Here is a 25,710-nt window from a genome sequence, read left to right as displayed (position 1 = left end):
AAAATCTAGGTTTATAAATTTTAAAATTTTGAGTTTATTGGTGTCTAGATCCCGAATTGATCCAATTAAAAACTATTTCAAACATTTGTGATAATTTATACTGTATAATTTTATCTAAAATACCTAAAAATTAAAATTTTCAAATAGCTATTCACTCAAGCACATCAAAACCATCGTTTGTATCTTCAAAGTACTGAAAAGATAAATCTGGAAACGTGAGAGAGAGAAATCGAGAGCATAATAGACGAATGTTGAAGAGAGAAATCGATAAAACTAAAGAGAGTAAGATGTTGAGAGAGGGAAATCGGAAGCACATATTGGGAGAATTTGTGATGTAATTTAATTTATTTAAAATAGTTTCAATGGTGTTTTTATCAAATCATGGCTAAATATAACTAAAAATAGTTAAATTTATTTTGATAATTATTTTTGAAATGTCCTTATCAAGAAAAGTTATTCTTCATAATTTTCTCTTTAAAAAAATAAATTTTTTAAATAATATGATTACATATAATCTTTACATCCATTTTCTACAACAAAATCATAATTTTTCAATTATACTAGTTTTTATATACATCATGCCCTCGTAACCGTAATTGAAATGTTGAAAAAACATCAATTATTTCTTGCACAATCATGAGTTTCTATTTTTATTTCTTTTAAATTGAAATAATATGTTTTAATTTTATCTAAATTAAAGTTAAAAAATAAAAAAGATTTAGATGAATTAGTCGAACTTGTAATGATTATTATGTTGTAAATTTGGTAAGGCAAATTCCATGTTTTTTTTCTTTTGTTTGGGTTTTAAGATAGAATTGACAGCATATTCATTTGTATTTGATGGAAACCTTTACTTTTTGATCCGGTACATTTAACCTCGACCCTTTTTTATTAATGAAATTCAATGTATTATATGAAGTGGACATATTTTTTTTATTTAATAATTAAAAAAATAACAAAAGAAAAGCATCTTTTACTAGAAGCAAATTAGTCAATGGACGCCGCTCTTTTGTTAGGTACTGATAAATGCCTTGCAAACAATGTCGACTTACTCGAACAGGGATATATATATATAAAAGAAATTAATGCCTTTTAATTTCTACCTAAGCTGATCCATTTAATTTTAGAGGAATTTATTTTTTATTAATAATTGATTTTTTAATTGGTTCTATTGTAAATTGTGAATATAGAAAATCAATGAAATAATTGAATAAAGCCGTTTAACTTATTCAATTAATATCAAAATCGAGAATAAATGGAATTAATTGAATTCAATCGATCTTAATTAATAATTAGTGCTCAACCCTAAATATCACGAGTAAGTTTAGATTACTTTTTATTAAGTCAAAAACTTTAAAAATAAAAAAAAAATCACATGAATTGAAAATAAGAAAATCATCATAATTTACTTTTTCCACACGTGCGTGGACGGCGCTTGAATGAGAAATAATAAATTAGGGAAGGGAAATGTGCAGATCTTGACAAGGTTTCAGTATTTGATTAGGAAAACAATGTGAACTTATCACATAGCTTTTGCATCAAGAAAATGACAAGGTAAATGGGGTCGCTTTTTTGTTTTGGAATTTAATGCAAATGTCGGACCGAAAATGCTTTTCGTTATGGTAATTATTATTTTTGAATATATTATTTAAATAAGAAAAAAGTCTCTAATTGTATATAAATTTATATTATTTTATTGGCATTTATGCAAACTTTGAATTTTAACAAAAAATTACTAATTGTGAGACTCAATATCAATTGACATTTCTTTTATTCGTGATATGCAATATGATTATGCATTATTTTCAATTAGTATTTAATCACATTGACTATCACATCATATGTTACATAAATAAAAATATATAAATTAATTTTTATCATTTAATTTGTATTCGCACGAGCTCTTAGTTCTAACGAAAAGCTAATAATTGACAAATTCGATACTTTTTGATTTTTTTTATTTTAGATATAAAATGTGGTTATATATTATTTTCAATTATCACGTGGTTATGTCAATTATCACATCATATATCATGTGGATAAAAATATATAAACAAATTTTTAATTATTTGGTTTGCATTCACGCAAATTCTTTAACTAAAAATTAATAATCTTGAAACTTAATACCAACTAACCATTTTTGTTTGCGATGTGCAATATAATCACATGTCATTTTTAATTATTATGTGATCATATCAGTTATCAAATCATATGTCACATGGGACAAAAACATAAAAACACATTTTTATCTTTTAATTTGCAGTACACAATCCATTGACTTTAATGAAAATTAATAACTACCAGACGTAATACCACCTAACGTCTATTTGTGATATATAATGTAACTACGTATCATATTAAATTACCATATGATTATATCTACATTAGATGTTATATAAAAAAATTAAAGTGGAAATTTTTAAATATTTATTATAAAATTAAAAAAAAACCTTAATTATTTGTTTATATGCATAAAAACATTAAAAAAAGAGTGAAATACTCAAAAGCATAATTAAAATTTTACTTATATAATGACGGAGGAAAAAAAATCATGGCTATATATATAATATATAATTTTCTAAAATAAAACCAAAGCCACAGAAAAAATAATGCCACCTGGGGGACGTGGGTTTGCATCAGGTGGGTGGCTCGTGGGTCCAACGGCCCACGATGTCAACATTTCGTGAGCCGGGAGTCAATCTCGAGCCTAAGCCGATTCGGCATTTTAAAAGGACAAGCTTTATATATAAAGCAATCAACGCTTCGGTGTTTTCTTAGCGGAAATAACGGTGGCTGACCCCAAACCCAATCCAAAACACTCCCGAGAGGAAAAGAAAAAGGAAGAAGGAAGCACGAAAGGCAAAAGAAAAGAAAAAAAAATCCGAGAACAAATGTTGCAGAGACCTAGACGACGTTGCGAAGGCACCGCCATGGGCGCCATCGTTCTCGATCTCCGGCCCGGTCTCGGCATCGGACCTTTCACTCTCGGTTCGTTTCCTCTCAATTATATATTCTAATATTAGTTTACTCCTTTTTACTTTTATCGGCGAACTGAATTAGAAATTATGTAATTCCACGCGAATTTCGATTGGTCGAATCAATCGCGGTTTGTTTGAATCAAAGGATTAGGTTATGTTTTCTATACAGCAAATTAGTTTCATTAATTTTCATTTTTTTTCTTTTTGCACTGTTTATTGTCAGGGATGCCGATATGTGAAGCATTTGCTCAAATAGAACAACAGCCTAAGATTTACGATGTCGTTCATGTGAAGTTATATGATGAGGTTTGGACTGAACCCTTAAATATACTGTTTCGTGTCGTGTCGTGTTTCAGTAGTTTGGTTTAACTACTCGGTACAAGGTGAAACTCTTTAATGTGGAATTCAGGTTTACATAATATTTATGCAGTTGCTCACAATTGTAATTATTTCTTTGATTTGGCTGTTAAAGTTAGTTTGGTGTATGCTGAGTAATTACAGTCAGGACAAGTTTAATATTCATGCCTACCTTTTTCATTATGTTTATTTTCTGCAGGAGCCTCTTAAACAGGATATTGTCATAAGCTTTCCGGATCATGGTTTTCATCTTCGTTTTGACCCTTGGTCCCAGGTGTTATTTTCGGTGCACATTTTTCTTTTTCCTTTCTCTTCCTTGTTATCTTTTCTATCACTTGATTTCTTTATAATACATTGAATTTGTTTTGAATTCTGTATTAGAGATTACGCCTTATTGAAATTTTCGACATCAAACGTCTTCAAATGCGCTATGCCACTTCTTTGATTGGGTAAGTTAAGTCCTAAGTTCAATTTCAAATATTTCATAATTACATGTTTCGGTTGTGAACCTGGTTTTTGCATACAGGGGACCATCTACTCTTGCTACTTTTGTAGCTGTCTATGCACTTTTTGGTCCGACCTATCCTGGAATATATGACAAGGATAGAGGTGTTTATACCTTATTCTATCCGGTATGTACCTTGGTTACTTCAGTACTAGGGTGCTTTGTTTTGGTTTTTTAAAGTTTTTGTCTCCAATTGTGCTGTGTTTTATCTTGTTATTTTGCAGGGTCTGTCATTTGCTTTTCCAATCCCAAGTCAGTATACAGATTGCTGCCATGATGGAGAAGGTTTTTATTCTTTTCTCAACACATGATTCCTTGTCATGCCTATTCTTCGACTCCTAATAAGTTTATACTCACTCTTTTCCTTGACAGCGGAATTGCCTTTGGAGTTCCCAGATGGCACCACTCCAGTTACCTGCCGTGTATCCATATATGATACTTCAGAAGGCAAAAAAGTTGGTGTTGGCTCCTTAATGGATAAGGCTTCTGCTCCTCCATTACCTGCTGGCAGCCTGTACATGGAAGAGGTGCAAGCCAAGGTTTGACTTCTATTTTTTTCAGTCCTGTTGTTAATATGAATCAGTTGGTCATCTTATTTTAGCAGCTGACTACCTTTTTACCTTTGATCCTTTGGCGTCAACTTTTGGATAATGTCTCTTGAAAATAAGTGGTTTTTTAGGAAAGGAGTGAGGTCTTTTGGGCTCGGTATTTTGATTTGCCTATTTGTTTGTTGATGGTTTTTTGAGTACCAATGGTCTCTTAATCCTAGAAACTAATATTTTGAATCTAACTGATTGCCATGCCCATGTTTCCAGCTTGCAGAAGAATTGTTTTTCACTGTTGGAGGCCAGCATATTCCTTTCGGTGCATCACCACAAGTAAATCTCCAATTGATTTAATGAGATTTACATTTATTCTTTTTCCCCCTCTCCCCTAGTCTCGTGGGGTAGTGCTAATCTTATGCTATTCCTTATCGTGCAGGATGTCTGGACTGAATTAGGGCGCCCTTGTGGAATCCATCAAAAGCAGGTAGCAATGATGCATGAACCTTTTGAAATGGAATACGGGTTTTTATACTGGTCACACACATTACTTCACCTAAGGAGAGTTGTTGTATTGGACATTACATGAAGTAATTGAGCATGATATTTTGTTTTCTTCTTTGCATTCAGTTGTGGGGTTGAAGGGTTTTTGTTTAGCAAGGACAAAATTAAGAATTAAGACAACTGAATGCAGGAAGTTGGTTTTTTTTTTTGCCCTGAACTTTTTATGAATTTATATCTAATTGATGTTGTTGAATTGAACTTGATTGAGCAGAATTATAGCAGCTTTTTAAGCTTGAACTGTTGGCATATTTCCCTTCTGGGAAAAATTGATTTTGTCTGCAGGTTGACCAAATGGTTATTCACTCTGCTTCTGATCCTCGTCCTCGGACAACTCTATGTGGTGATTATTTCTACAATTATTTTACTCGTGGATTGGATATCTTATTTGATGGCCAGGTATTCAGAATAAATACCCCATTAACATCCATAAATAAAAAAGTGAAGGAACCTTCTTTACATGGTACATACACTTTTGTTAGTATTTGTTTCAGTTGTCTATTGGTTAAGAAGGCATTAGATTTGTCTTTCTGGCTATTATTTCTTTATTTTATCTATAATCATTGTACTCCTGGAATTGATTTTGGTGGTCAGAATTTCTCAGAACGCTTTTTTGGTTTTGCAGACTCATAAAATCAAGAAGTTTGTTTTACACACGAACTATCCTGGTCATGCAGATTTTAATTCATATATAAAGTGCAATTTTGTTATCCTAGGTTCTGACAATTAGCCCTTCTTTCAGCTGTTTATATTATAGTTATTGCCTTATTGGTGAGGGTAATTGATCTTATGTTTTTGTTTCCTTGCTGCAGTTGGGGGGTCCTTCCCGGATGTGAATAACTACAAAAACAGAATTACTCCAAGCACCAAATGGGAGCAGGTGAAGGTAACTGCTTAGAGTTGAATAAATGCCAATAATCTTCATTTTACTTCTCACTAACCTTCAATGTTGTTCATTTTCTTGAGCACTTTATAGGCCATCTTATCCTATTTATATGGAAAGTGGTGCAAATATATGCAATTAGATAATGGTTGTCACAAAGAATGATATTTTACTGCAGGAAATCCTTGGGGACTGTGGCCGAGCAGCTATACAAACACAAGGTTCCACAAGCAATCCTTTTGGCTCTACTTTGGTGTATGGCTATCAGAATGTTGCATTTGAGGTGAAAATTTGTTAAAATTTCTTGCTCCCTTGGCTTTTTAGTATTTGATGCAACACTGTTTTGCTAATTTTTAGTTTAGGTGATGACAGTGAGAGGATTTCTAATGAAGATTATTGCTGTTAGCAGGTTATGAAGAATGGCTATATTGCAACGGTGACACTTTTCCAGTCCTGATGACCATGTCTGGTCTGATAGGTTCTTCCTCTGCATCCAAGCTGGTGGATGTGTACAGTTGTGGAACCACAAGTATTGTTTGTACACGACATGGGGAAGCAATGATAATTGTACAGTGATGTGTTGATTTGTATAGTTGATTTATGCTGTAGAATACATTGACCGTGTAACTTATGTAAATTATTATTCCTTTTAAGAGGATAACACATTGTTTGTTTCACTTTTGCTCAAATTGCCTTTTGTGTCAGCCATCTGGACTAGTCTTGCATTTGTATGTATGTGAATATCCGAAACCAATAAGTTTGGGTTCATAAGAGTTCGGGAAAATTCACAGCAAAAGCAAGCTTGAATAAAATTTTTTTAAGTATATACTGGCAATGCATTAAATATAAATTTTGTATTCAGAACGAAGGTTCCAGCACTTAGCAACTGCATTGAACAGAAAGGAACATAGTTTTACGATTTGATTGATATGCTGCAGTTGAAGAATGAAGATATATCTTCATGACACAGGAAGCCAACTATGGCCATCAATGAAATCAACTGAAATAAATGGTTTTGCCTCTTGTTGAGTAAGTTCTCTGGCCCATGACACTCGCCCACCAAAATCAGCTCCAGGTCCTGAACACTTATACTGCCCATAAAACACAGTCCTGCCAGGGCGAACATGTTTTTCGAACATAGATGAGTTTTAGCTTGTCATGGCTCATAAATTTGGAACAGGTAAAATGGGAAAGAGAGATCATACATACATTTCTCTATTTTTGTCTCCCCAGTCATACCATCCTGTCGGGGTGATGATCTTGTCCATGTAAGTATAAACAAAGACCACCCTTGAAAAAGTTCCCCAGGCTCGCCCCAGGAAGAGGGCACCTGACCCAGTGACCTTGCAGTTGACAAAGGAGAAGCCCGTTTCCTCGAGCAAGCTCTCCCTCTTCTGGGCAGTCAGGGCTCCGTAGCTGTTGGTTACGGCATGCAAATGGCAGTCCCTGTAGAGGGAAAGGCCATTTCCAAATATAAAATCTACAGAACCTTCAATGTAGCAGTCCTTGAAGTAGTGTCTGCCGATATGGTCGTAGAGAGTGTCCTGCGATCCGATAAACTTGCAACCGATGAAAGCTGCCGTATCTGCTGAAATCCGCAGCGCCACCGCTTGCTTCCCTAGAGCTCCCGATGGCGGTGATGGTGCTTTGTTCTGTCAGAGGATATTCAAGCTCTATTAAATAAAATTAACAATTGCATTTGATCTTTTGAAAATGCTAAGGCAACATTGATGAATAACATGAGCGTGCATGTAAAAGGATGTTGAAATCATAGGACGAAACTACTACTCAAATTGGGAGTTGTTGAGATTGTAATCTAAAGATTCTGGCTGACCTTGAAGGTGATGTTCTTTGCGATAAAGTAAGGAGAATTAATGGCGAATGTTGCAGAACCATAGGTGCCCAACGGACGGCCACTCTGCCCCATCCTATCTGCTGTGTCATCCCACTCAATGACGGTTTTGCCTGCACCAGCACCTTCCAAAGTGATGTAAGCCATGGTTGCAGGAATTTGAACCTTCTCTCTGCATTTTGCCATCCGAATTCCGAATCAGAAACAAAATGTCCAATTCTTGTAAAAAAATAAAGCTAAAAGAAACTTTATATTTACCTGTAAGTTCCTGCTCCAATGTAGATTACAACCCGGCAGTGATTAACTACTGGAAGTGAACTAATAGCCTTTTGCACCGTAGGAAACTGCCCTAGTCTTGGTTTTTTGTTCACTCTTATGGATAAGCAGGGCTTTAGTTTGTTCTTTGCTCTTCCGAAGAGAGAGTGCTTGAAAGAAGACATCTGTCTAACCCAGTTTACATATTCTTTTTCAATCAACACAAATTCATGACCAGGCCTGTTTGAGGTAACCCGAAAACTTGCAGCTTCCAATAGTAAGATAAACAAGAACAGCTTCATTATCATCTTGCTAGTTAAAAAGAATTGCGGTTTAACCCAGAAGAATTGGGAATGAGAGAAGAGCCAACTTTCTTCAGGGATGTGCCAGCCAGCAATAGATAAAAGCTTCAGGATTTTCTTGGAGAATATATGTGTTTAGAGTTTTCCCAAGTTGGCTGATATTCAGTGTGGGTTCTATAGTCAGTGAAAAGGTTTAATTACTTTGTAAAAATGGAGGTTCAAAACCCAAAGAGAGGATGATGAAATTGTAAATGGACTATGTGGCACGGGGTGGCTGTATCTATGTTGGCTCATCCTACTAGGCCCCTTAGACCAAGCAGTGACTTTCAGTCCATGGGGTTTCTTCTTGTCTGTTCTTGTCAAAGGTATTCCGTGAATGTGCTGATCATATTCAATTTTCACTTTTCCCTTGACTGTCAGCTTCGGCTTACATACTGCAGAAATCCACCAACAGAGATGACACTACTGACAGTAACAAAAGATGATGGACCCTTCAGCCCTTCAAATTCCCTTCTTTTCTTCCGAATATCATCCCTTTTTAACAGCAGTAATCCAACATTAATCAACCAGGGTCTCAATCCTGAACGAACTATAGCATTTTACTCTCATATCTCTTTACTGTGATTCACTGTTCAGTTTTGTTGTGTAACTGGGAATCTCTTGGGCTTCTCATTGCACTTTGACCTTCGGATTTGGAGTGGAAATCGTGCAGGAAAGTGGACAACATAATGAGGTGGACCATTTTTTTTAAAATTAATTTCTCTTGGAATTTCTAGTGTGAGCTAGCTTGCGAATGAGCTAAAAGAAAGAACAAAGCAAACGATATGGTTTTGGGCAGAAGCGTGGGAGAAGATGACAAAAGGATTGTCTTGATGTATCATCTTCATGATGGAGATGCTACCCTGTTGTTACCACCATTATCATCCCAGTAAATTTTCTTGCTGGGCTTCAATCTAAATAATCCTTGCCGTTCATATGTCAAATTGATTTCAACCATGTAAAAAATATTGGCTCCTATACCCAGCACTCCGTTGTAGTCTAGTTGGTCAGGATATTCGGCTCTCACCCGAAAGACCCGGGTTCAAGTCCCGGCAACGGAATATATGTATATTTTTTACTAAAATTTTCTGTTCTCGTTCTTTGGTTTCTTGATTATATATGCTAATGCAAACAACTACACAGAGATTAAATTTCAGTTTTGTCATGTGTTAGAAGCTTTGAACTGTCCAGTTCAGATCATGGTGCCTTGGAAACCAAGGCAAGTTTCGAATTGGATATGTACAAATTCATTTGATTTTCTCCTGGTTGCCATTTTGAATCACCTTTGTTTTACCACAGTAGCAACCTTTGCATCTTTTCCAACTCTTCTGCCATGGCGAAGATTCATTAGGATGCCAATCATCATGCCACAAGGTCTCCTTCCCATCACCGGCACATTGCTTGATCGGTAGCTTAGCAAGCTCCAATTCCAGCTAATGGTTTGGATAAATATGAATTTGCCAAAAAAAATAAAAAAAAAATCGTACTTTTAAATAATTCTAATGACATAAGCATGGATTGAAGCAACCCAGAAAAATGAACATTTTTGCAATGCATGTTTTCTTCCCAAAAGACTTATTTTTAAGCTCCAATTCACCATCATGCCGAAGCTTTTTTGTGGAAATTATATATATATATATATATATATATATATATATAAATAAATGCAAAATGCATTCCGTTGCCGGGACTTGAACCCGGGTCTCTAGGGTGAGAGCCGAGTATCCTAACCAACTAGACTACAACGGATTGTTACCGTGTACTAAAATTTTGACATTTTGTTTAGTTTCAAGCCTGGCAAGCATGGTTTCTCCAAGCTTCCCACACTCTGCTTCCCTATCCGTCGCAACACTTTCCAGCTCGACCCAACTTAGTATTTTCAGTCATCTCCACAAAGGTATGTCTATTTCTCAACATTTTTTCCCAAAGCGCATTACTTTTCACTAAAATTTTGATGCTTCATTTCGGTTTAAAATGCTTCCTGGGTAACGCTAAACAATCTTCGAAAACTATAGGTTGAATTGTTCCTACATTTCTTCGGCCTAAAATTTCTCAATATTTTTGTGGGCAAAGGTAATTGCTTTATAGCCTTGATTATTTGGTGAAGATAAAGTCGCAGCCTTTCTTGGGATTTTAGCTTGAAGCGCTGTTGAGTGGATAATGGGTTGTCTTTATGATTGCGTGGTGATTGTATGTTCTTAAGGGCTTTCAAGCTGCTTTATTAATTGGGTTATAAGCAAAGGAAATGGAATATTCATTTTAGACGTTGTCATGGAGGATGAAGGAATGAATTCATTTTAGACTCAAGGTATTGGAGTTTGCTGTTTGCTTTGACTGAGAATGTTTGTTGCTAATAGGAAAAACTGGTGGTTAGTGTTCCCATTCTTGAATTCCCTAACATAAGTTGAATTATGAATATTGAGGAATTTTATAACGGGATTGTGCTTTTAAATTTCTCTGCTATATGCACTGTGGATGGACCATCTTAGCTCTTGATGTATGTTTCTCCTACATAGTTGTTTAATCTGAGGTAGGCATGATAACTTTTTTTGATCCTTTATTCAGTTCTAGTTTCCATCTAATGTAGCCGGTTTAATTTAGTTTGTTCCAGCTGTTAATCTTTGACCTTTCACAGTATTTTCGTGGACAATACCAATTAAGGTATTATAAAAATGAGTGTCTCTGGACTGACCGGCAGTCCCTCAAGATGTTGCCTTAGGCTACCTGACCGCAGTCGAGGATTGGTATGCGGGCAAGTTTCAGCTATTCCAAGTGCTGGCAAGCCTAAGGAAAAGTTTGGCATACTCCATCTTGAAAGGTAGTGCTCGAATAACATGACCTATAAACTTTGAGTTTAGTTGTATGATGTCATCGTTTTTTCCTGTTGCGGTGCAGAAGTGGTTGGATTGTTTCTATGAAAAGGTGGAAAACACAGAAAACTCACTTGATCAAGTGTGCGATGGATGCTTCCTATGGTGATATGGCAAGTGAATCAGCTGGTAACATTTGTTGCTTGGGTTAATGGACTTTCTTTCTTTTCGGATTATTGTCTTGGTTAGCTCTGAATAAGTAGACATGCTATGCTAAGGATCGTTTCTTTCTGTGGAAGTAAAACAAATTTCAAAAACCTTCTGGCTTTAATTATTTCTGCCCTGAAGAGACATTGCTTATGATGTAAAGTGTAAACTAAGATCTGTATTGCATTGATGTTTGTTTAGTTGTTTGTTTGGATTGATGATCATTGAATAAGCATATATCATTTAATAAGTTAGTGAGAGCTGATTTAATCTCAAGATTCAATAATTTTTTATGATTTGGAAATAATATAAGCTCAACTTTAGCATGCTTTTGTTCATTGAGCATGGACCTAGTTCAACCCTGACATTGTTGGTTTTTTAATGAGCTTGGGCTATAATCTGGTATGTGCATTTACCAGGAGCCTAATGCTTCCTGTTTGCTTTTTGGAGAACTTGTTTCACTGAATTGTGTTTTTGTCCTGATTGTTCTATTTTATTAAAGATTTTTATGAGTTGTTAATAAATATTACCCTATGGAATTTCTTCTTTACTACCTTTGCAGGATCGGCCATCTTTCCTAGAATTAATATTAGGGACCCATACAAACGACTAGGAATAAGCAGGGAGGCTTCTGAAGACGAAATTCAAGCTGCACGGAACTTCCTTATTAGTAAATACGGGGGGCACAAACCAAGCGTGGATGCAATTGAAGCAGCACATGACAAAATAATTATGCAGAAGTTCTACGAAAGGAAGAACCCAAAAATTGACATCAAGAAAAAGGTCAGGGAAGTTAAACAATCCCGGGTTGTACAGGCTGTCACAAGCAGGTTTCGAACTCCGGCCACTAAGTTCATTGTAAAAACATCCATAGCATTTTTAGTGCTTGGAGTTCTCACTGTTCTCTTTCCCACTGAAGAAGGCCCAACCCTCCAAGTAGCCATATCACTGATAGCTACCTTCTTTTTCATACATGATCGTTTGAAGAGCAAAATTCGAGCTCTACTTTATGGGTAAGTGGTGACATTTGTGGTATTACCTTAAAATGTGATATGATGTCCTTGATATTTCTTGCTAAGGCCTTTCTCCTTTCTTCCTTTCTTTCTCTTTAATCTTCAATATAATTCCTGATTTTCTATTAGCCATGATATAGCACTGCTTCATACTTGTCAAACAGATGAAGGTTCCTAGCCAGATCCTTCCAACTATGATGAATATATAGTGAACTACTTCATTTCATGTCTTCTTCCCTCTTCTAAATGCGTTCCTGAAAATTCTTTGCTATTGAGCCCTGAAATGTTACAACATTAACAGGTATTAATAATCATTTATTGCTGCCCTGCAGGGCTGGAACATTTATATTCTCCTGGTTGGTGGGGACCTTCTTGATGGTATCTGTGATTCCACCAATACCTATACTTAAGGGACCAAGGAGTTTTGAAGTGCTGACATCATTGATAACCTATGTGCTACTCTGGGTCTCATCTACTTATCTTAAGTAGTGGTAAAGCACCAGGTTTCTCTCATTATAGACCCCAATTTTGATGCAGTGGATAACACAAGATTTTCTTGGTAGTGGCGCATTAGTCATGTTATATTAGCTTATGAGAGCTGTGTCATATTTCTAGTTTTGGCATTGATGCTAGTTGTTGTGCTTAACATATTGGTCCAAAGCATAGTTTGAAAGAAAAGATTTGTGGATAAATTTGTTTGTTGTCCAGTAAAAGATGTAAAACTAGGTCAAAATAAGGATAGTTTGTTGATTTTGTGGAACTGTGGTTTCTTACATGTTTTTTCTTCCTTTTTGTTCTTTTCACCCATTTTTGTTTCAAAGATTCTGAATCAATATGGAAGCACTCTCTGTGTCTTCTCTTTCAAAAAATGCACAAAGACAATGTGTTTGTGGGGTTGGATTGGTAGGACACATGAGAACTTTAATATACTGAATTTGAATCACCTGAGCTGTAAGATGCCCAGGGATTGAGCGGTTGAGAATTACTCGGTCTTTTCCCTTCACTCTTCTGAGGATATTTATTACGTAGCGCTGGTGCCTGTCTATGACAACAGTTCCTATATGTCCTTTTAAGAAGATTTTTTCTTCTCGGCAACCTATGGTATCTGTCTATTTGTTTATTTACTTGGATTTTCCATAGGTATACAATTGCCTGATGTTTTGGCCATGGGACCAGTGATGTTATAAGTAAGAGAATCGCTGGGTCATAAGCTAACTTCTGAAGCTTAAGAAGACCAGTGAGAAGAACACTGATTTTCCCTTTCAATTGAGAACTGTCCTTGTTGAAATATTTGCACCTTGTCTTTAGGGCGCAGAACTAGTGGCCAATTCCTTCTGTTAACTTCAGGCCACCTCTTGCTTTGAAATATGCAGAAGCCATAGGAATGCATATGGCACTTTGATGCATGTGAAATACTCGCTTAAAAGCGAAGGGACTTTTGCCTTAGTCCTCTCATATATTAATGCTCATCTTTGACTCTAAATTGGAATGTTTGCAGGAGATTCTTAACTTGATTTCATACTCATAGTTGAATCTGATGAAAGCTAATGAATGCATCAAATTGGTTTTGAGCAGAGAAATAAATTCCTTCATAGCCTCAACATTTTTTAAAAGGAAAAAAAAATTCCCTTTTCCTAAACTGTTGCCTGCCCTTCAAAAAGTCAAATCGCTGTCTGCATCTTGGCTTTTGGGTGATCTTCACCCCCAACTAGCAAGGCCAAAAGCAAAGAAAAACAACAAAAAGAGATCAATCAGCTCCAAAAGGATCAAGGTTTTCTGGTTTTACAAATTTCTGAAAATTCAACCTTTTATTTCAAGACAAAGATTTACACAAGTATACACTTAAGCTCCCCCACCTCATATCAGCCACACCTATGACAAATACCAACTTGCCAAGCAAGCATCCCTTATGTCAGTTGATGATTGGCCTATGCCTTGCAGCCGCAAATAAGATATCTCTTGGTGAGGACTAGGAATTATAAATTGGAGCATTAGAGCCAAAAAGTTGTGTGTGTTGAAAAAGCTTGAGGGGGAGAGATAAGAGAAACATATTGAAAACAGAAGAATGGCCTCTGCATCTCTCCTCAAGACTGCACCTGTGGTAGACAAGTCCGAGTGGGTTAGGGGTCAGACCCCTCGCCAACCTTCGGTTTCTGTCATTAGGTGCCACCCGGTTGCTCCCTCTGGACTAACCGTGCGTGCTAGCTCATATGCCGATGAGCTTGTGAAGACTGCAGTAAGTGTTATAATTCTTAACCTCTTCTACAATTTGGTTAAAAGTCTATGCTAATACTAGAATGAATTAACGAAAAGAGAAATAATGGTGGTTTGAACACCGTTGCAAAGTACTTGCTTTTGAAGTTCTAAACCTGCATGGATTCTCACCAGGAAGTAGTAGCTACTTAACTAGTCGGATAAGCTTTTGACAGCTAGAACTGGGAATTTCCTGAAAAACAATGGAATTTTTTTGCTGATATGAAACTGTTGGGTTCTTGTAGAAAACTATTGCTTCTCCAGGCCGTGGAATTTTGGCCATGGATGAGTCCAACGCTACCTGTGGGAAACGTTTGGCTTCAATCGGGCTAGAGAACACTGAGGCTAACCGCCAGGCATACAGGACATTGCTGGTGTCAGCTCCTGGCCTTGGCCAGTACATCTCAGGCGCCATCCTCTTTGAGGAAACCCTCTACCAATCCACAACCGATGGCAAGAAGATGGTTGACGTTCTTGTTGAGCAGAATATAGTACCTGGTATAAAGGTCGACAAGGTAATTCTCATGACCCCCTCTGTAGATCTAATGCTAAGAAGTATCGGTTACTAAGAGCTTGATAATATGACTGCTACAGGGTCTTGTTCCACTGGCTGGCTCAAACAACGAGTCCTGGTGCCAAGGTCTTGACGGCCTCGCCCCACGTTCTGCTGCATACTACCAACAGGGAGCTCGTTTTGCAAAATGGTAAAATCTTTATCCATTTAGGTAGTTCATGTCTGAAAATTATTTCAGTTTTCCATTAGCATATCCCTTGCGTTATGAATACAGCCCGTGAGAAACTGCTTTTTGTTAAGACATCCTTTCAATTGTTTTTTATAGGCGTTCTGTGGTAAGCATTCCCAATGGACCATCTGAACTTGCCGTGAAGGAAGCAGCCTGGGGACTGGCTCGCTATGCTGCCATCTCTCAGGTAAGATGATATGAAATCTTATTGACGCACTGTCTGGACTACATTTTGTGGTATTAAATAATCCTTGGGTGTTTGGTCATGCAGGACAACGGATTGGTTCCAATTGTCGAGCCAGAGATCTTGCTTGACGGTGAACATGGAATCGGCAGGACCTTCGAAGTAGCCAAAAAGGTGTGGGCTGAGGTTTTCTTCTACCTAGCCCAGAACAATGTGATGTTTGAAGGTATCCTCCTAAAGCCAAGCATGGTCACTCCAGGTGCAGAGTGCAAAGACAGGGCCACTCCTCAAGAAGTTGCTGAATACACCCTGAGTCTCCTCCGCCAAAGAATCCCACCAGCTGTCCCTGGAATCATGGTACTTAACCATACAACGTAAGTTCTTGCGCCTGCCTACGGTGAAAACTTTGCAGCTAATGGTGGATTGGTTGTGTTTTGGCAGTTTCTGTCTGGTGGGCAATCAGAAGTAGAGGCTACCTTGAACTTGAACGCAATGAACCAAGCTCCAAACCCATGGCATGTGTCATTCTCGTATGCGAGAGCCCTTCAAAACACTTGCCTGAAGAAGTGGGGAGGCAGACCTGAGAACGTGAAGGACGCTCAGGACGCTCTGCTTGTCCGGGCTAAGGCCAACTCTCTTGCTCAACTCGGCAAGTACACCGGCGAGGGAGAGTCAGAGGAGGCCAAAGAAGGCATGTTCGTCAAGGGTTATGTCTACTAAGGTTGTTCGAATCAAAATCCACAGAAGAAGACAGCAGTGATGGCAAAATTATGAAATTATGTAGAAATGATGAAGAAGATTTTTGCTGTTATCCTCATAGCGAATGGACCATATTTTTGTTGATAACATGTATCTTCAACAACTTTATATAAATTTCCTGCAGTGAAAATTTAATTGAAAGAGCAGACTATGAATCTCTCTATCATTACTACTCTTCTTTTTTTCCCCTTGTTCTTCTTCTTAATACTTATGCTAAAGCACCAAGATTAGGCCAATCCATGAGCATAAATTGGAGCAAATGATTCTGAAGATACAGCCTTGTGAGCAGATATTTCTGTTATGATAAATTTGTTCGTACTCTTATCCAATGATGGAAACTATTACCTGTTTCAAGAAGTTGCTTCACCCACTACTTGTTGGCATCCATCCTCTCTGCTACTGCTGTCATCATCAGTGCTGGATCTTCTTCTTCTTCCTCTCATCATCCTTATCGTCTTTTTTCTTGCCCATCTATATTTTATAAATATTTTTCATCCAACAACTTGCATCAATGATATGGGTCTGGTCACATGGACCATTTGCAACAATGAAGAGGTTGTCAGGTTGATATCAGACATTTGAATGGTACACATGGAAAAAGGATAAGAAAAGAGGAAATTGACTGTAAGTAAGGGATATTATTCGCTTGAGTTTTGGGTTTGAGAGTATACAAGAGGAAGAGTAATATTGGCAATGCCTTTCATCATGAGCACCAACATACATAAGATCAAGGTTAAAGTGATCAATTCTCACATTTAAGCATTTTTGCCATACATAAACGTGTACAAGAGGACAAGTAATACTGGCATTGCCTTTCATAATAATCACCTAAACATCTTTTGAGAAGGTAACATACATGAGATCAAGGTTAAAGTGATCAATTCTCAGCCATACATGTTTACATGTAACTCCTACCTGTGGCCTTGCATTGAGACAACCACAAGTCCATGTTTTCTATGATCTGTTGCCTGACTTTGTGAACTGCATCAGGGGAACTGCAGTTCTGAGCATTACCTGAAAAGAAAAAAATAAAAATCACAACTTAAGAGAATACGGCAGCAGAGTTCATAACTGCCACACAAAGCAAGCACATAATTGACTTAAGAATATGTGCTTAAGTCTTGAAGATATGGAGTTTTTTTAATATAGTTTAGATGACAATAGCAATAAACAAATTCTTACCTTCAATGCTTAGGGGTGATTGGGGACATCCTCGCAAATCAGTTCCATGGCCACAATTATGACAAGTAATGATGTAGGAAGGCACTGGAAGTGGAATGTTCCAAAGGAAGTTATTAGAGAGTGAAATAGGACAACAAAGTGAATTACAGTGAAGTCATTGATCAACATTATGCACCTTATAAGTGATTTCTAGATAATCTCAAAACTAAACTTAGCCTTTTTCTCACTAAGTGGAATTGGCTCCATCGGGAAACTAGGCCCAGCTATCATCAAGAGGTAGCCTATTAGGCATCTAGGTGTCTACTGCCATACCATCCACATTGTCATGTCAAGTAAATACAGAGGAAGAGCTTCGTATAAAGTCTCTTCTTTTAATTGGAAGCTCGGTATTCATCAAAGTAATTGGTAATAATATACGAAGCTTACTATCTGGGGACGATGTCTGTTTGGATGCATGACGCCATGGATCCTGTGAGCCATTTGTAAAAATGATTTTTGAACCTGCAAATTTATATTTTTGTAAAAAAGAAGTGAATAGTCTATGAATGAAAGTTATTGATTGCAATAGCAGGAGCATGAGAATATAGTGAAAAAAAAAATCTAAACCATTATTGTTAATTATTTAATCATTTAGCCCTCAAATGCTAAAGAAATCATCCATCTCTTTTAACTTTGAGCTAATGTTTTTCTCTCTCAGAAATATAATCACTCCTTTTCCTTCACATATAACATACTTAATCTGTTTTTGACTTATGTAAATCCCAAAAATATTAGCTGAAAATGAATGAATAAAACCACAAATCAAGCTCAACAGAGGCCTTCAGTGTACGAAGATAGATAATCCATTTCCATGAAATGAAATCAAGAAATGATATTTGACATTAAGAAGCATTTGTTCTGATATAAGAGCATCTAGGTACAGAATACCCCAGCCATTTTGTGCATGTGTGCAACAGTTTATCAATGTGTGCTGCACCTCTGTTTGTTGGCATGAGAATGGCATATGAAGACAGGTACAAGCAAGCCTGTGTTTGCAGGTGGTTGAAAGGTGGGGGGTGATGCATGTGAGAGAGAAAAATCATATGTAGATAGCTAGAAGAAACGAAGCAGTTCTGGAGCAGCAGTTTCTATGGGGATGACCAAAGAAGGGAAAGAATCAAGTTTCTACTGCTAGAAGACTAAATATTTATGTAAAAGATATAGAAAAATTCACATTGAAGAAAAGGCAGAAAAACAAGAAGGTAATGTTTTAACCTGCAATTTTTGTGCCTCCGTAGTATATATTTGTCACATCAACTTCAGGGTAGATTCCCTCTCCAAAGACATTCTTGCAAAGATCTAAGTGGTATCTGCCATGAATGAGCAATTCATTTGCATAATCAGACATGCACAAAAGCATACAAAAGGAACAAATACAACTATAGGAATTTAGCAATTTGACAACAATATGTAAAGCAGAAATACGGACACAGAAAGGAATATTCGTATATATTACATAACATGATATTCAAACACATACTTTGTATCAACTTTTGAAGAGCGAATGCTATCATTTGAGGGTGCCACCTGGAAATATGCAACTTCAGTACAAACTTGAAACCACCAAAGTCGATCAGAACTACCTTCAGTAACAGCAGTATTCTTCAAGTGTTTCTGATTATATGTTTCAACACTGACACCAAAACTTCCAACATAATACTCTTTGACATATTTGGCATAGGCACCCTGCATGAGGTACAGGAAATGATTTCCCCACAAATCATAATCACGATTAATAACAAAAAAGAGAAATTCATACTCTCAGAGAACTGTAAAGAAGTATAATGAAAGAGAGGAGCATACCACCAAATCCTCTCCAACCTTTTTTGCTTCAACAAGAGGGGTGCATAACTTATCTGGATTTCCATATTGGAACTGCAAGTTTAAAAGCTTTAAGATCATATTTAAGCAAAAGTAATAGAGAGTGAAAGCAATATACTAGAAAGAAAATCTACCGCTATAACAGCTGCATCCGCCAGAAAATAGAGGAAATCACCATCAATCTCAAGCTGGAAACAAAAACAAAATGTCAGCATTAAGATTAGGACATGACAATTAAAAAGAACCTCATCCCTTTGCAGTTTAAGTAGAGGGTGTCCCCTATGGAGAACTACAAGGAAAGAAGATTCTACCTCAGCTGCGCCAAACAGTGTCTTCAGTTCTTTTCCATTTGATGGAAGTCTCTGATCAACAAGTTGAGTAGTTTCTTGTAAGGCAGCCTTGCATTCGGGACCAGCTGACTCACCAATCTGCACATGGGAGAGGGTTAAAATAAGGAGAATGGAGGTGACGAGGAAGTCCAGAACTGAAGGGAGAATAAGGATATGGAACTAAAAGACCAAGTATGCAAGCAGATATTTGAAGGATGTAGAACCACCTAATCTCATCATATTTTCACAACTGGATTTCCCAAATATAAAGTCATATTAAAACAAACTAAAACAACTATATCTCCCTATTCCTATGTTTAACCTACAAAGAAAACTAATTGTAAATATTAGTTTACAGGTATTTGAGAACAATTAATCAGTTGACAGATTAATAGTAAAATGTAACACAAAAAAGTGGGATGAAGGGAGCATCAATCTCTTACCTGCTTATCAAAATCAGTGAAGTTGTAAACAGCAAGAACAACTGCAGAACTTGCCAGGCTTCCACATGTTAAATGAGGAAACTTAAGACGAAACCACGCACTAAGAGCACCGGAGTATGAAATACCAAAAACAAACCATGGATTCTCAGCATCTGTTTTATTCAGCTTCAAGTTTAAGGATTCCTACAAAATGGAAGCACCATCAAACAAAAATAACAAATCAGGTAGCCACTAATATGATCACATTGAATTAGGTTCATCTCATAAACCCACTAAGACAACACCAGGCAAGTTAACAATGGCATTAAATTGAAAGAAAAATCCCATTATTACCTGATACCATTGACGAAAAATAGCCAAGTCAAACAGCGACTGCTTCGATGAAAGATATCTCAAATTTTCCGTTGTATGCGATTTAAAAGGAGTGCTTTTCCCATAGTAACGATGCTCAAGTGAAACAACAGCTGCCCCAAACTTCTTTGCCAAAATCTGAAACCACACCTCCCCCAACCAAAAATGAAAAGATTACAACTTTTCTTCCAAAATCAAATCATTTTTCACTGTACGAAGTTTGGGGTTAAAAAGAATTAGAACTTACGCTGATATAGTCATTGGCTATGCCATTGCACGACGATTCCCCACAAAGTTTTAAGAAAATTGGACCATCAGGAACTTGAAAGCAGTCAAGGAATTCATAGTAACGCTGCTTAAATTGACGATGATCCTACCACAAAAAAAGGAATTAATTTAACATTTATTAAGTAAAGAGAAATTAAAAATTTAGCTAATTTCAGCGAATTAATGAAATTTCATGAATGCAATAAAAAAAAGGTTGGAAACTTCGGAATAAAGCAATGAAATTGAAGAAGAAAAGAAAGTGAGAGAATTACGTAAGGGGAGAAGTGATCGAGAGTCTGATCGAACCAGAGTTCTTTAGTGGTTAAGTAATTGCTATTTCCAGACAAGCGGTCGAGCAAAGCACGTCTCGTCACGAATCCATGGGCGAAGCCCGACAGAGCCACAAGAAACAGCAACCAGACCGACGCGACAGCTTCCGACAGCCTCATCGTCGCCGTTGCCCGTCCCCAGTTCGGAACCAAAAGTCGAGTGTTTTTAGTTTCTTAACAACTTGGAGACCAACAGTGGTTGTTCTGTTAAGAGATAACGTTGAAGATTGCTGCCATCAAACTCAACACCAGACCAGACAAGCGCGGAGCTTCGACACGAAACATGATTGCTGTTATCAAACTCAACACACGTGTTTGATTTTCAATATTTTAATGCATTTTTAATTTTTCAATTACCAATCCTATCATTTGAAAAATAAAATATTTATTTAGATATTGATATATATATATAAAATAAAAAATATTTTTCATGATTTTTTCACTTGATGTAAAAGTCAAATGTATTTGATTGATTTGATCCATTTTATTTTAAAATTTAAAAAATAAAATTCATTTAATTTTATAAAAACTACTTAAAATAATCAAATTATAATAAAAAATAAAAAATAATTAAAATTGATTTATCTCAATCAATTAGGTTGATTATTTTGATCTTTTGATATATATTTTAAATATTAACAATATTTCTATATAATATATTTTTAACATATTTTTGAGATATATTTTAAAATATTTATAATATATAATATATTTTTTAAAATATATTGTTAATGGTCAACTTTTCCTTGACTCAATTCTAAATTTTACATATTAAAAATCGACTAACATAATTGAATACATTATCCTTCTTAATCGATTAATTATTGAAATAAAAAAAACTCAAAATAATTAAAAAATCAATTAAAATGAACTAGATAAAGACCTCAGTCACAACTTAATTCATCCAATTATTATTGACTATGATGACATTGATCAACAATGAAGAGCTTTGAGTCATGTTATCCATCAATCATCCACCAAGAACATTAAGTTTTTTTTTTCTCTTAAATTGAGAAAAGAAAGATTTGAACATATTCTTTTAAACTTAAATCATGCACAAATTAATAAATTAAATGTTAAGATGTATTTTAGATTATTACCCTTTCTAATTATCTTTTCGGGACAAAAACATCGGAAATGATCATGTTAGATGATTACCAAGGCATAACCCTTCAAGCATTGAATCTCAAGCATCAACCACAGACTCCCCAGTGCCGGTGTTTACAACATCCGCAAACAAAACTTAACAAAAGAATGAAGAGATCGTTGCATCAATCCCTTTGCAGTGGATTACATTCTTTTGCTTTGCAGTATGAACTATGAAAGCTGTTCTGAGAATCTATCCTAAACAAACTAGGCCAGTTTAAGGGGACGCCATGGAGAGGATAGGCTGACCGACCATGGAGCAGTTGATGTAAAGTAAAACTGAGGGCCTCCAGGCTTCTGGCTTCCATATGAAATTTAACCAACGGGGAACCAGGTCTCCTACTCATACCCATCATCGCTGCTGTTTTAGAACAGCAAATTATTGTTCCTTCAGACAGAGAAACAGGCATCAGGTGTCGATTTTGCAAGCTTATGAAAACAATATGAGATGTATAGTTTTATTCCTGAATGATTGTGCGGTGTAGGTGGACCTACATGTGCAAGCAGAAATGCAATGATTGTATTAAGTTCAGAACAAAGCTGTCACATTATGAACTTCAGGAATGTACCGTTCCTCGCAGTTCAACTTGTAAATCAAAGACAGAAATGTTTGTGCAAATTTTCAAGTATCCTTAATATCTTCTCGGTTTGATACTACAATCTTATTTGAAAGGTCATATAATCCTGATATATAGGTTTATGTCTTTTCATGCATCGAAGCAAAATGCAAGCCTATTGCACATAAATGAAATTTTGAGGGCTTCTAAACAAGACAGCTTCTCAATCTCAGTCCATAATGAGTTAATACAGAAATGACACCAACATCTGTTGAAAGAACAAGATCACGTGTTTCAAATGCTGAGAAAAGAACCGGAGAAGTTTGGTAAATAGGTATATTAATAGTAAACATTGATCTAACCTGATTGTTTGAGGCTTGTCCATGTATTCGATGAGGCTTCATATTCAAATCTATCATTTTAGTATCCATTTTGACATGACCATCAGCATTAGCATCTACCACTTGAACAGAAGAGACCTTGTGATTTTGTTGGCTCTCTCCCACTGTTGGTTTAGCTGGCTGATTTTGGCCTCTTCTGGTCTCGCCAGGATCCACTGGTTGTGAAGCTGGGTCCTCAACATTACCAGGTTTATCCCCTGGAAACTGCATAAAAACCGAAGCAATAAAATTCCAAGGGCATATTTAAACTCCAGAAGGAACAAATGATGCAATTCTCTTCAAAGATAAGTGACAAACCTCTACTCTCTGTCTAAATATAAGATATCTTGCATGAGTTCTTTTACCTCCAACATGTACAATCATATCACATTGCAAACAAAGGGAACTTCCATCTATCTCGCAGTAAAAGAAAGCTACATGGACATTTCAAGGCATGAACATAAGTTGAACAAACTTCTATAGAACCTGATAAGGCAGCAGGTCAATAATTAAAGGAAAAGCAAAAGACAAAAAGACACCTGCATACCAGGTGCATTTTCACATATGTCACAGAGAGGAACATCACTGGGATTCGCCAGCCCGACCCGGACATGCCGGCTAGCAAGCTTATTGCACATGTGGACCTGCCAGACCCATCAACAGTTCAAAGCAAAAGATTCGATTTTCCAGGACAACTTAGAACAATAAAAGAATTCTAATTCCACTTCTAAACAAGTTCGAAGAACACATGCAAAGGAAGTGTTTGACAAGAAATAAAATAAATTATACCAATCTACTTTTCATAAAAATACAATCTTTTACTCTTCTACATGAAGAAAAGACTCAAAGTACTCTTTAGACTAAGACTATTCATCAAATTTTAGAATTGCAGCCAAGAATTTAGAGAAAGATCAGTCTGAACAATTGCTTATGCTAACAGTGGTACAGAAGAAACCGCAGAAGGAAAAAGATTCAATCTTCAAGAAGAAAAGAGGGGCCTTTACTTGGGGTTAATAAAAAAAAAAAAACAAATATCAAGCAGGTAGTAGTTAGAAACAATTGGACTAGCAAGCAACTATGAGAAAAATCCTGCCTCCTACAAAGAAGAAGAATAGGCCACAATAATCCCACATGGGGTCCAGTTAACACTTAAAAGAAACCCCCAAGATAGTTACAAGAAGAAAAACAAGAATCAATTCAAGAAAGAAGGCAAAAAGAATGAAAGAAAGAACTAACAAACCTTTTCATCACAGGCGCGGCAAAGAGCAGCCTCATCGGCAGCACAGAAGACAATAGCAGCAGCACTTTCACAAGAGTCACAAAGGGTACGCATAATTCTCTCTCACTCTCATCCTCTCCCAATCAACCAACAAAGATATCCATCTTCCTTTCACATAACAAAAACCCCCCAGAAACCAAAACAAAAAAAGAAAGAACCCAACAGCCCAACTAAAAAACAAAAGAACACAACTTGTTTCTATAATCAAATGAAATGATAAGCAGAGGCAGCTGTTGTTGTTGTTGTTGTTGTTGTTGTTGTTGTTGTTGGGGTTAGTTGGTGATAATGATGATGACGGAAGGACTAAGATTGGTGATAGGGGAGAACAAAGAAAGATTTTTTTTCTTGGATGCTAGAAAGCTTAGAAAGGGTGGGGAAAAGTGTGGGATTTAATAAGCAGGCACAAAGACATAACAAATGAATGAGAGAGAGAGAGGGAGCCGGAGAGTGGCGAGTGGAGGTGTGTTTTGTTTCGTCAACTTTTTGGTTTGGTTCATTTGGTATTTGCTCGCTTGATGGACACCACAAGTTTTTCCAAAGAGAGTCTTGGCTTTTGGCAATTGTGGGGTTGAGAACGTCTCTTGCTTTAATCTTGCCCACCAGTCACATATCTGCTTTGGGACCCAGCTTTCCCTCCCCCCACAACCAATACAAAAAACCCCTCCCCCCCCCCCGCCCCCCCGGCCCCTTTGCTTTCATTAACTTTGGTCTGGTTTCTTTTCTAACTTTCTCTTTGCTGCTTCTGGAAGCCTAGCCATCCACAAAGCATCTTGCCTTTTCTCTCTCTCCCTCTCTCCCTCTCTCCGTCTCTGAGAGAAATCTGTACCAATTTGGTTCCACAATTTACTCCCCCTCCTTATTAAAGTTGCTGATAGCCTGATACCTGATACAGGAGGCATTTCTTGTTTCCATGATTGTTGTACCCAATTTTCCTGCGCCCTTTTGTTTGTTGTACCCAAATCAAAATTTCTCTGCTACTAACTTCTAGTTTGAAGTTGTTCAAACTTTGAACAACTTCCAGTAAGACAAGTTCACAAGTTTTGATTTGTCTTCACCTACACAGGGGGTGTTCAATTTTGTACCTACTAGAAAGCTGACTAACACTGCATACGTATTACTTTTATTTGAAAACAAAATAGTTTCCTGAACTTGTTGAATAGTTATAACGTCTCCTTGCTATGATTTATTGGTCATGGATGAGGTTCAACAAGTAATGAATGAAAAATTAAAAAAAAAAAGGTTGCAGGTGGCAGAAATCATGATTTGGAACACCAATAATTCTCTTTATTTTAAATTAAATGTCTAACCAATTGAGATTCTTTTCTTTTTACTACTTTTTCTCTA

The 25,710-nt window shown here is 36.6% G+C and overlaps 6 protein-coding genes and 2 non-coding genes across 16 annotated transcripts; 4 read left to right on the top strand and 4 right to left on the bottom strand.

Moving 5' to 3' along the window:
• The first annotated feature begins 2,772 nt into the window (after window positions 1–2,772).
• On the top strand, window positions 2,773–6,515 carry LOC110409569 (PHAF1 protein At3g51130). 4 transcript variants are annotated; one of them, XM_021418953.2, is made up of 14 exons: window positions 2,773–2,988; window positions 3,202–3,284; window positions 3,535–3,609; window positions 3,717–3,784; window positions 3,862–3,967; window positions 4,065–4,125; window positions 4,213–4,379; window positions 4,656–4,718; window positions 4,822–4,869; window positions 5,229–5,342; window positions 5,569–5,659; window positions 5,756–5,829; window positions 6,005–6,109; window positions 6,236–6,515. In XM_021418953.2, the coding sequence occupies exons 1-14, from the start codon at window positions 2,892–2,894 to the stop codon at window positions 6,281–6,283; spliced, it is 1,200 nt and encodes a 399-aa protein (XP_021274628.1). In that variant the 5' UTR covers window positions 2,773–2,891; the 3' UTR covers window positions 6,284–6,515. The 4 variants fall into 4 exon arrangements, 3 of the variants coding, with proteins under 3 accessions (XP_021274628.1, XP_021274627.1, XP_021274626.1); XM_021418952.2 differs by having other exon boundaries at window positions 3,535–3,621; window positions 5,756–5,823; XM_021418951.2 differs by having other exon boundaries at window positions 3,535–3,621.
• Window positions 6,516–6,670: 155 nt separating this feature from the next.
• Window positions 6,671–9,251, bottom strand: LOC110409571 (putative pectinesterase 53). Its single transcript, XM_021418957.1, has 4 exons — window positions 7,937–9,251; window positions 7,661–7,850; window positions 7,036–7,478; window positions 6,671–6,936 (listed from the first exon to the last, which is right to left on the bottom strand). Exons 1-4 carry the CDS (start codon window positions 8,239–8,241, stop codon window positions 6,786–6,788), a joined length of 1,089 nt encoding a protein of 362 aa, XP_021274632.1. The 5' UTR covers window positions 8,242–9,251; the 3' UTR covers window positions 6,671–6,785.
• An 11-nt stretch (window positions 9,252–9,262) lies between these two features.
• TRNAE-CUC (transfer RNA glutamic acid (anticodon CUC)) lies at window positions 9,263–9,335 on the top strand. The gene has a single exon. It is a non-coding gene; the product is annotated as a tRNA-Glu (tRNA).
• A 615-nt stretch (window positions 9,336–9,950) lies between these two features.
• TRNAE-CUC (transfer RNA glutamic acid (anticodon CUC)) lies at window positions 9,951–10,023 on the bottom strand. Its single transcript has one exon. It is a non-coding gene; the product is annotated as a tRNA-Glu (tRNA).
• A 32-nt stretch (window positions 10,024–10,055) lies between these two features.
• LOC110409136 (DnaJ (DUF3353)) lies at window positions 10,056–13,064 on the top strand. Of its 5 annotated transcripts, none has more exons than XM_021418384.1 (6): window positions 10,097–10,171; window positions 10,290–10,804; window positions 10,910–11,092; window positions 11,170–11,273; window positions 11,854–12,304; window positions 12,637–13,064. In XM_021418384.1, exons 3-6 carry the CDS (start codon window positions 10,947–10,949, stop codon window positions 12,791–12,793), a joined length of 858 nt encoding a protein of 285 aa, XP_021274059.1. In that variant the 5' UTR covers window positions 10,097–10,171; window positions 10,290–10,804; window positions 10,910–10,946; the 3' UTR covers window positions 12,794–13,064. The 5 variants fall into 5 exon arrangements, with proteins under 5 accessions (XP_021274061.1, XP_021274059.1, XP_089638521.1 ...); XM_089782395.1 differs by lacking the exon at window positions 10,097–10,171 and having other exon boundaries at window positions 10,180–10,643; window positions 10,764–10,804; XM_021418386.1 differs by lacking the exon at window positions 10,290–10,804 and having other exon boundaries at window positions 10,056–10,171.
• A 1,167-nt stretch (window positions 13,065–14,231) lies between these two features.
• LOC110409135 (fructose-bisphosphate aldolase 1, chloroplastic-like) lies at window positions 14,232–16,384 on the top strand. The gene is made up of 6 exons (XM_021418383.2): window positions 14,232–14,540; window positions 14,803–15,072; window positions 15,152–15,261; window positions 15,397–15,487; window positions 15,572–15,841; window positions 15,926–16,384. Exons 1-6 carry the CDS (start codon window positions 14,370–14,372, stop codon window positions 16,202–16,204), a joined length of 1,191 nt encoding a protein of 396 aa, XP_021274058.1. The 5' UTR covers window positions 14,232–14,369; the 3' UTR covers window positions 16,205–16,384.
• A 462-nt stretch (window positions 16,385–16,846) lies between these two features.
• LOC110409134 (putative serine protease EDA2) lies at window positions 16,847–21,294 on the bottom strand. The gene is made up of 12 exons (XM_021418382.2): window positions 20,948–21,294; window positions 20,656–20,781; window positions 20,391–20,546; window positions 20,058–20,240; window positions 19,597–19,713; window positions 19,420–19,473; window positions 19,268–19,339; window positions 18,945–19,150; window positions 18,680–18,774; window positions 17,852–17,926; window positions 17,426–17,509; window positions 16,847–17,257 (listed from the first exon to the last, which is right to left on the bottom strand). Exons 1-12 carry the CDS (start codon window positions 21,122–21,124, stop codon window positions 17,142–17,144), a joined length of 1,461 nt encoding a protein of 486 aa, XP_021274057.1. The 5' UTR covers window positions 21,125–21,294; the 3' UTR covers window positions 16,847–17,141.
• Window positions 21,295–22,155: 861 nt separating this feature from the next.
• LOC110409137 (B-box zinc finger protein 18-like) lies at window positions 22,156–24,719 on the bottom strand. Of its 2 annotated transcripts, none has more exons than XM_021418389.2 (5): window positions 24,328–24,719; window positions 23,635–23,731; window positions 23,406–23,521; window positions 23,070–23,312; window positions 22,156–22,538 (listed from the first exon to the last, which is right to left on the bottom strand). In XM_021418389.2, the coding sequence occupies exons 1-5, from the start codon at window positions 24,418–24,420 to the stop codon at window positions 22,530–22,532; spliced, it is 558 nt and encodes a 185-aa protein (XP_021274064.1). In that variant the 5' UTR covers window positions 24,421–24,719; the 3' UTR covers window positions 22,156–22,529. The 2 variants fall into 2 exon arrangements, with proteins under 2 accessions (XP_021274064.1, XP_021274063.1); XM_021418388.2 differs by lacking the exon at window positions 22,156–22,538 and adding an exon at window positions 22,649–22,975.
• Between the last annotated feature and the right edge of the window lie 991 nt (window positions 24,720–25,710).

The sequence above is a fragment of the Theobroma umbraticum genome, unplaced genomic scaffold (genome assembly GCF_002168275.2).
Source record: "Theobroma umbraticum cultivar Fairchild unplaced genomic scaffold, ASM216827v3 scaffold_44.0, whole genome shotgun sequence".
NCBI lineage: Eukaryota > Viridiplantae > Streptophyta > Magnoliopsida > Malvales > Malvaceae > Theobroma > Theobroma umbraticum.
This window is presented reverse-complemented; position numbering and strand designations above follow the sequence as displayed.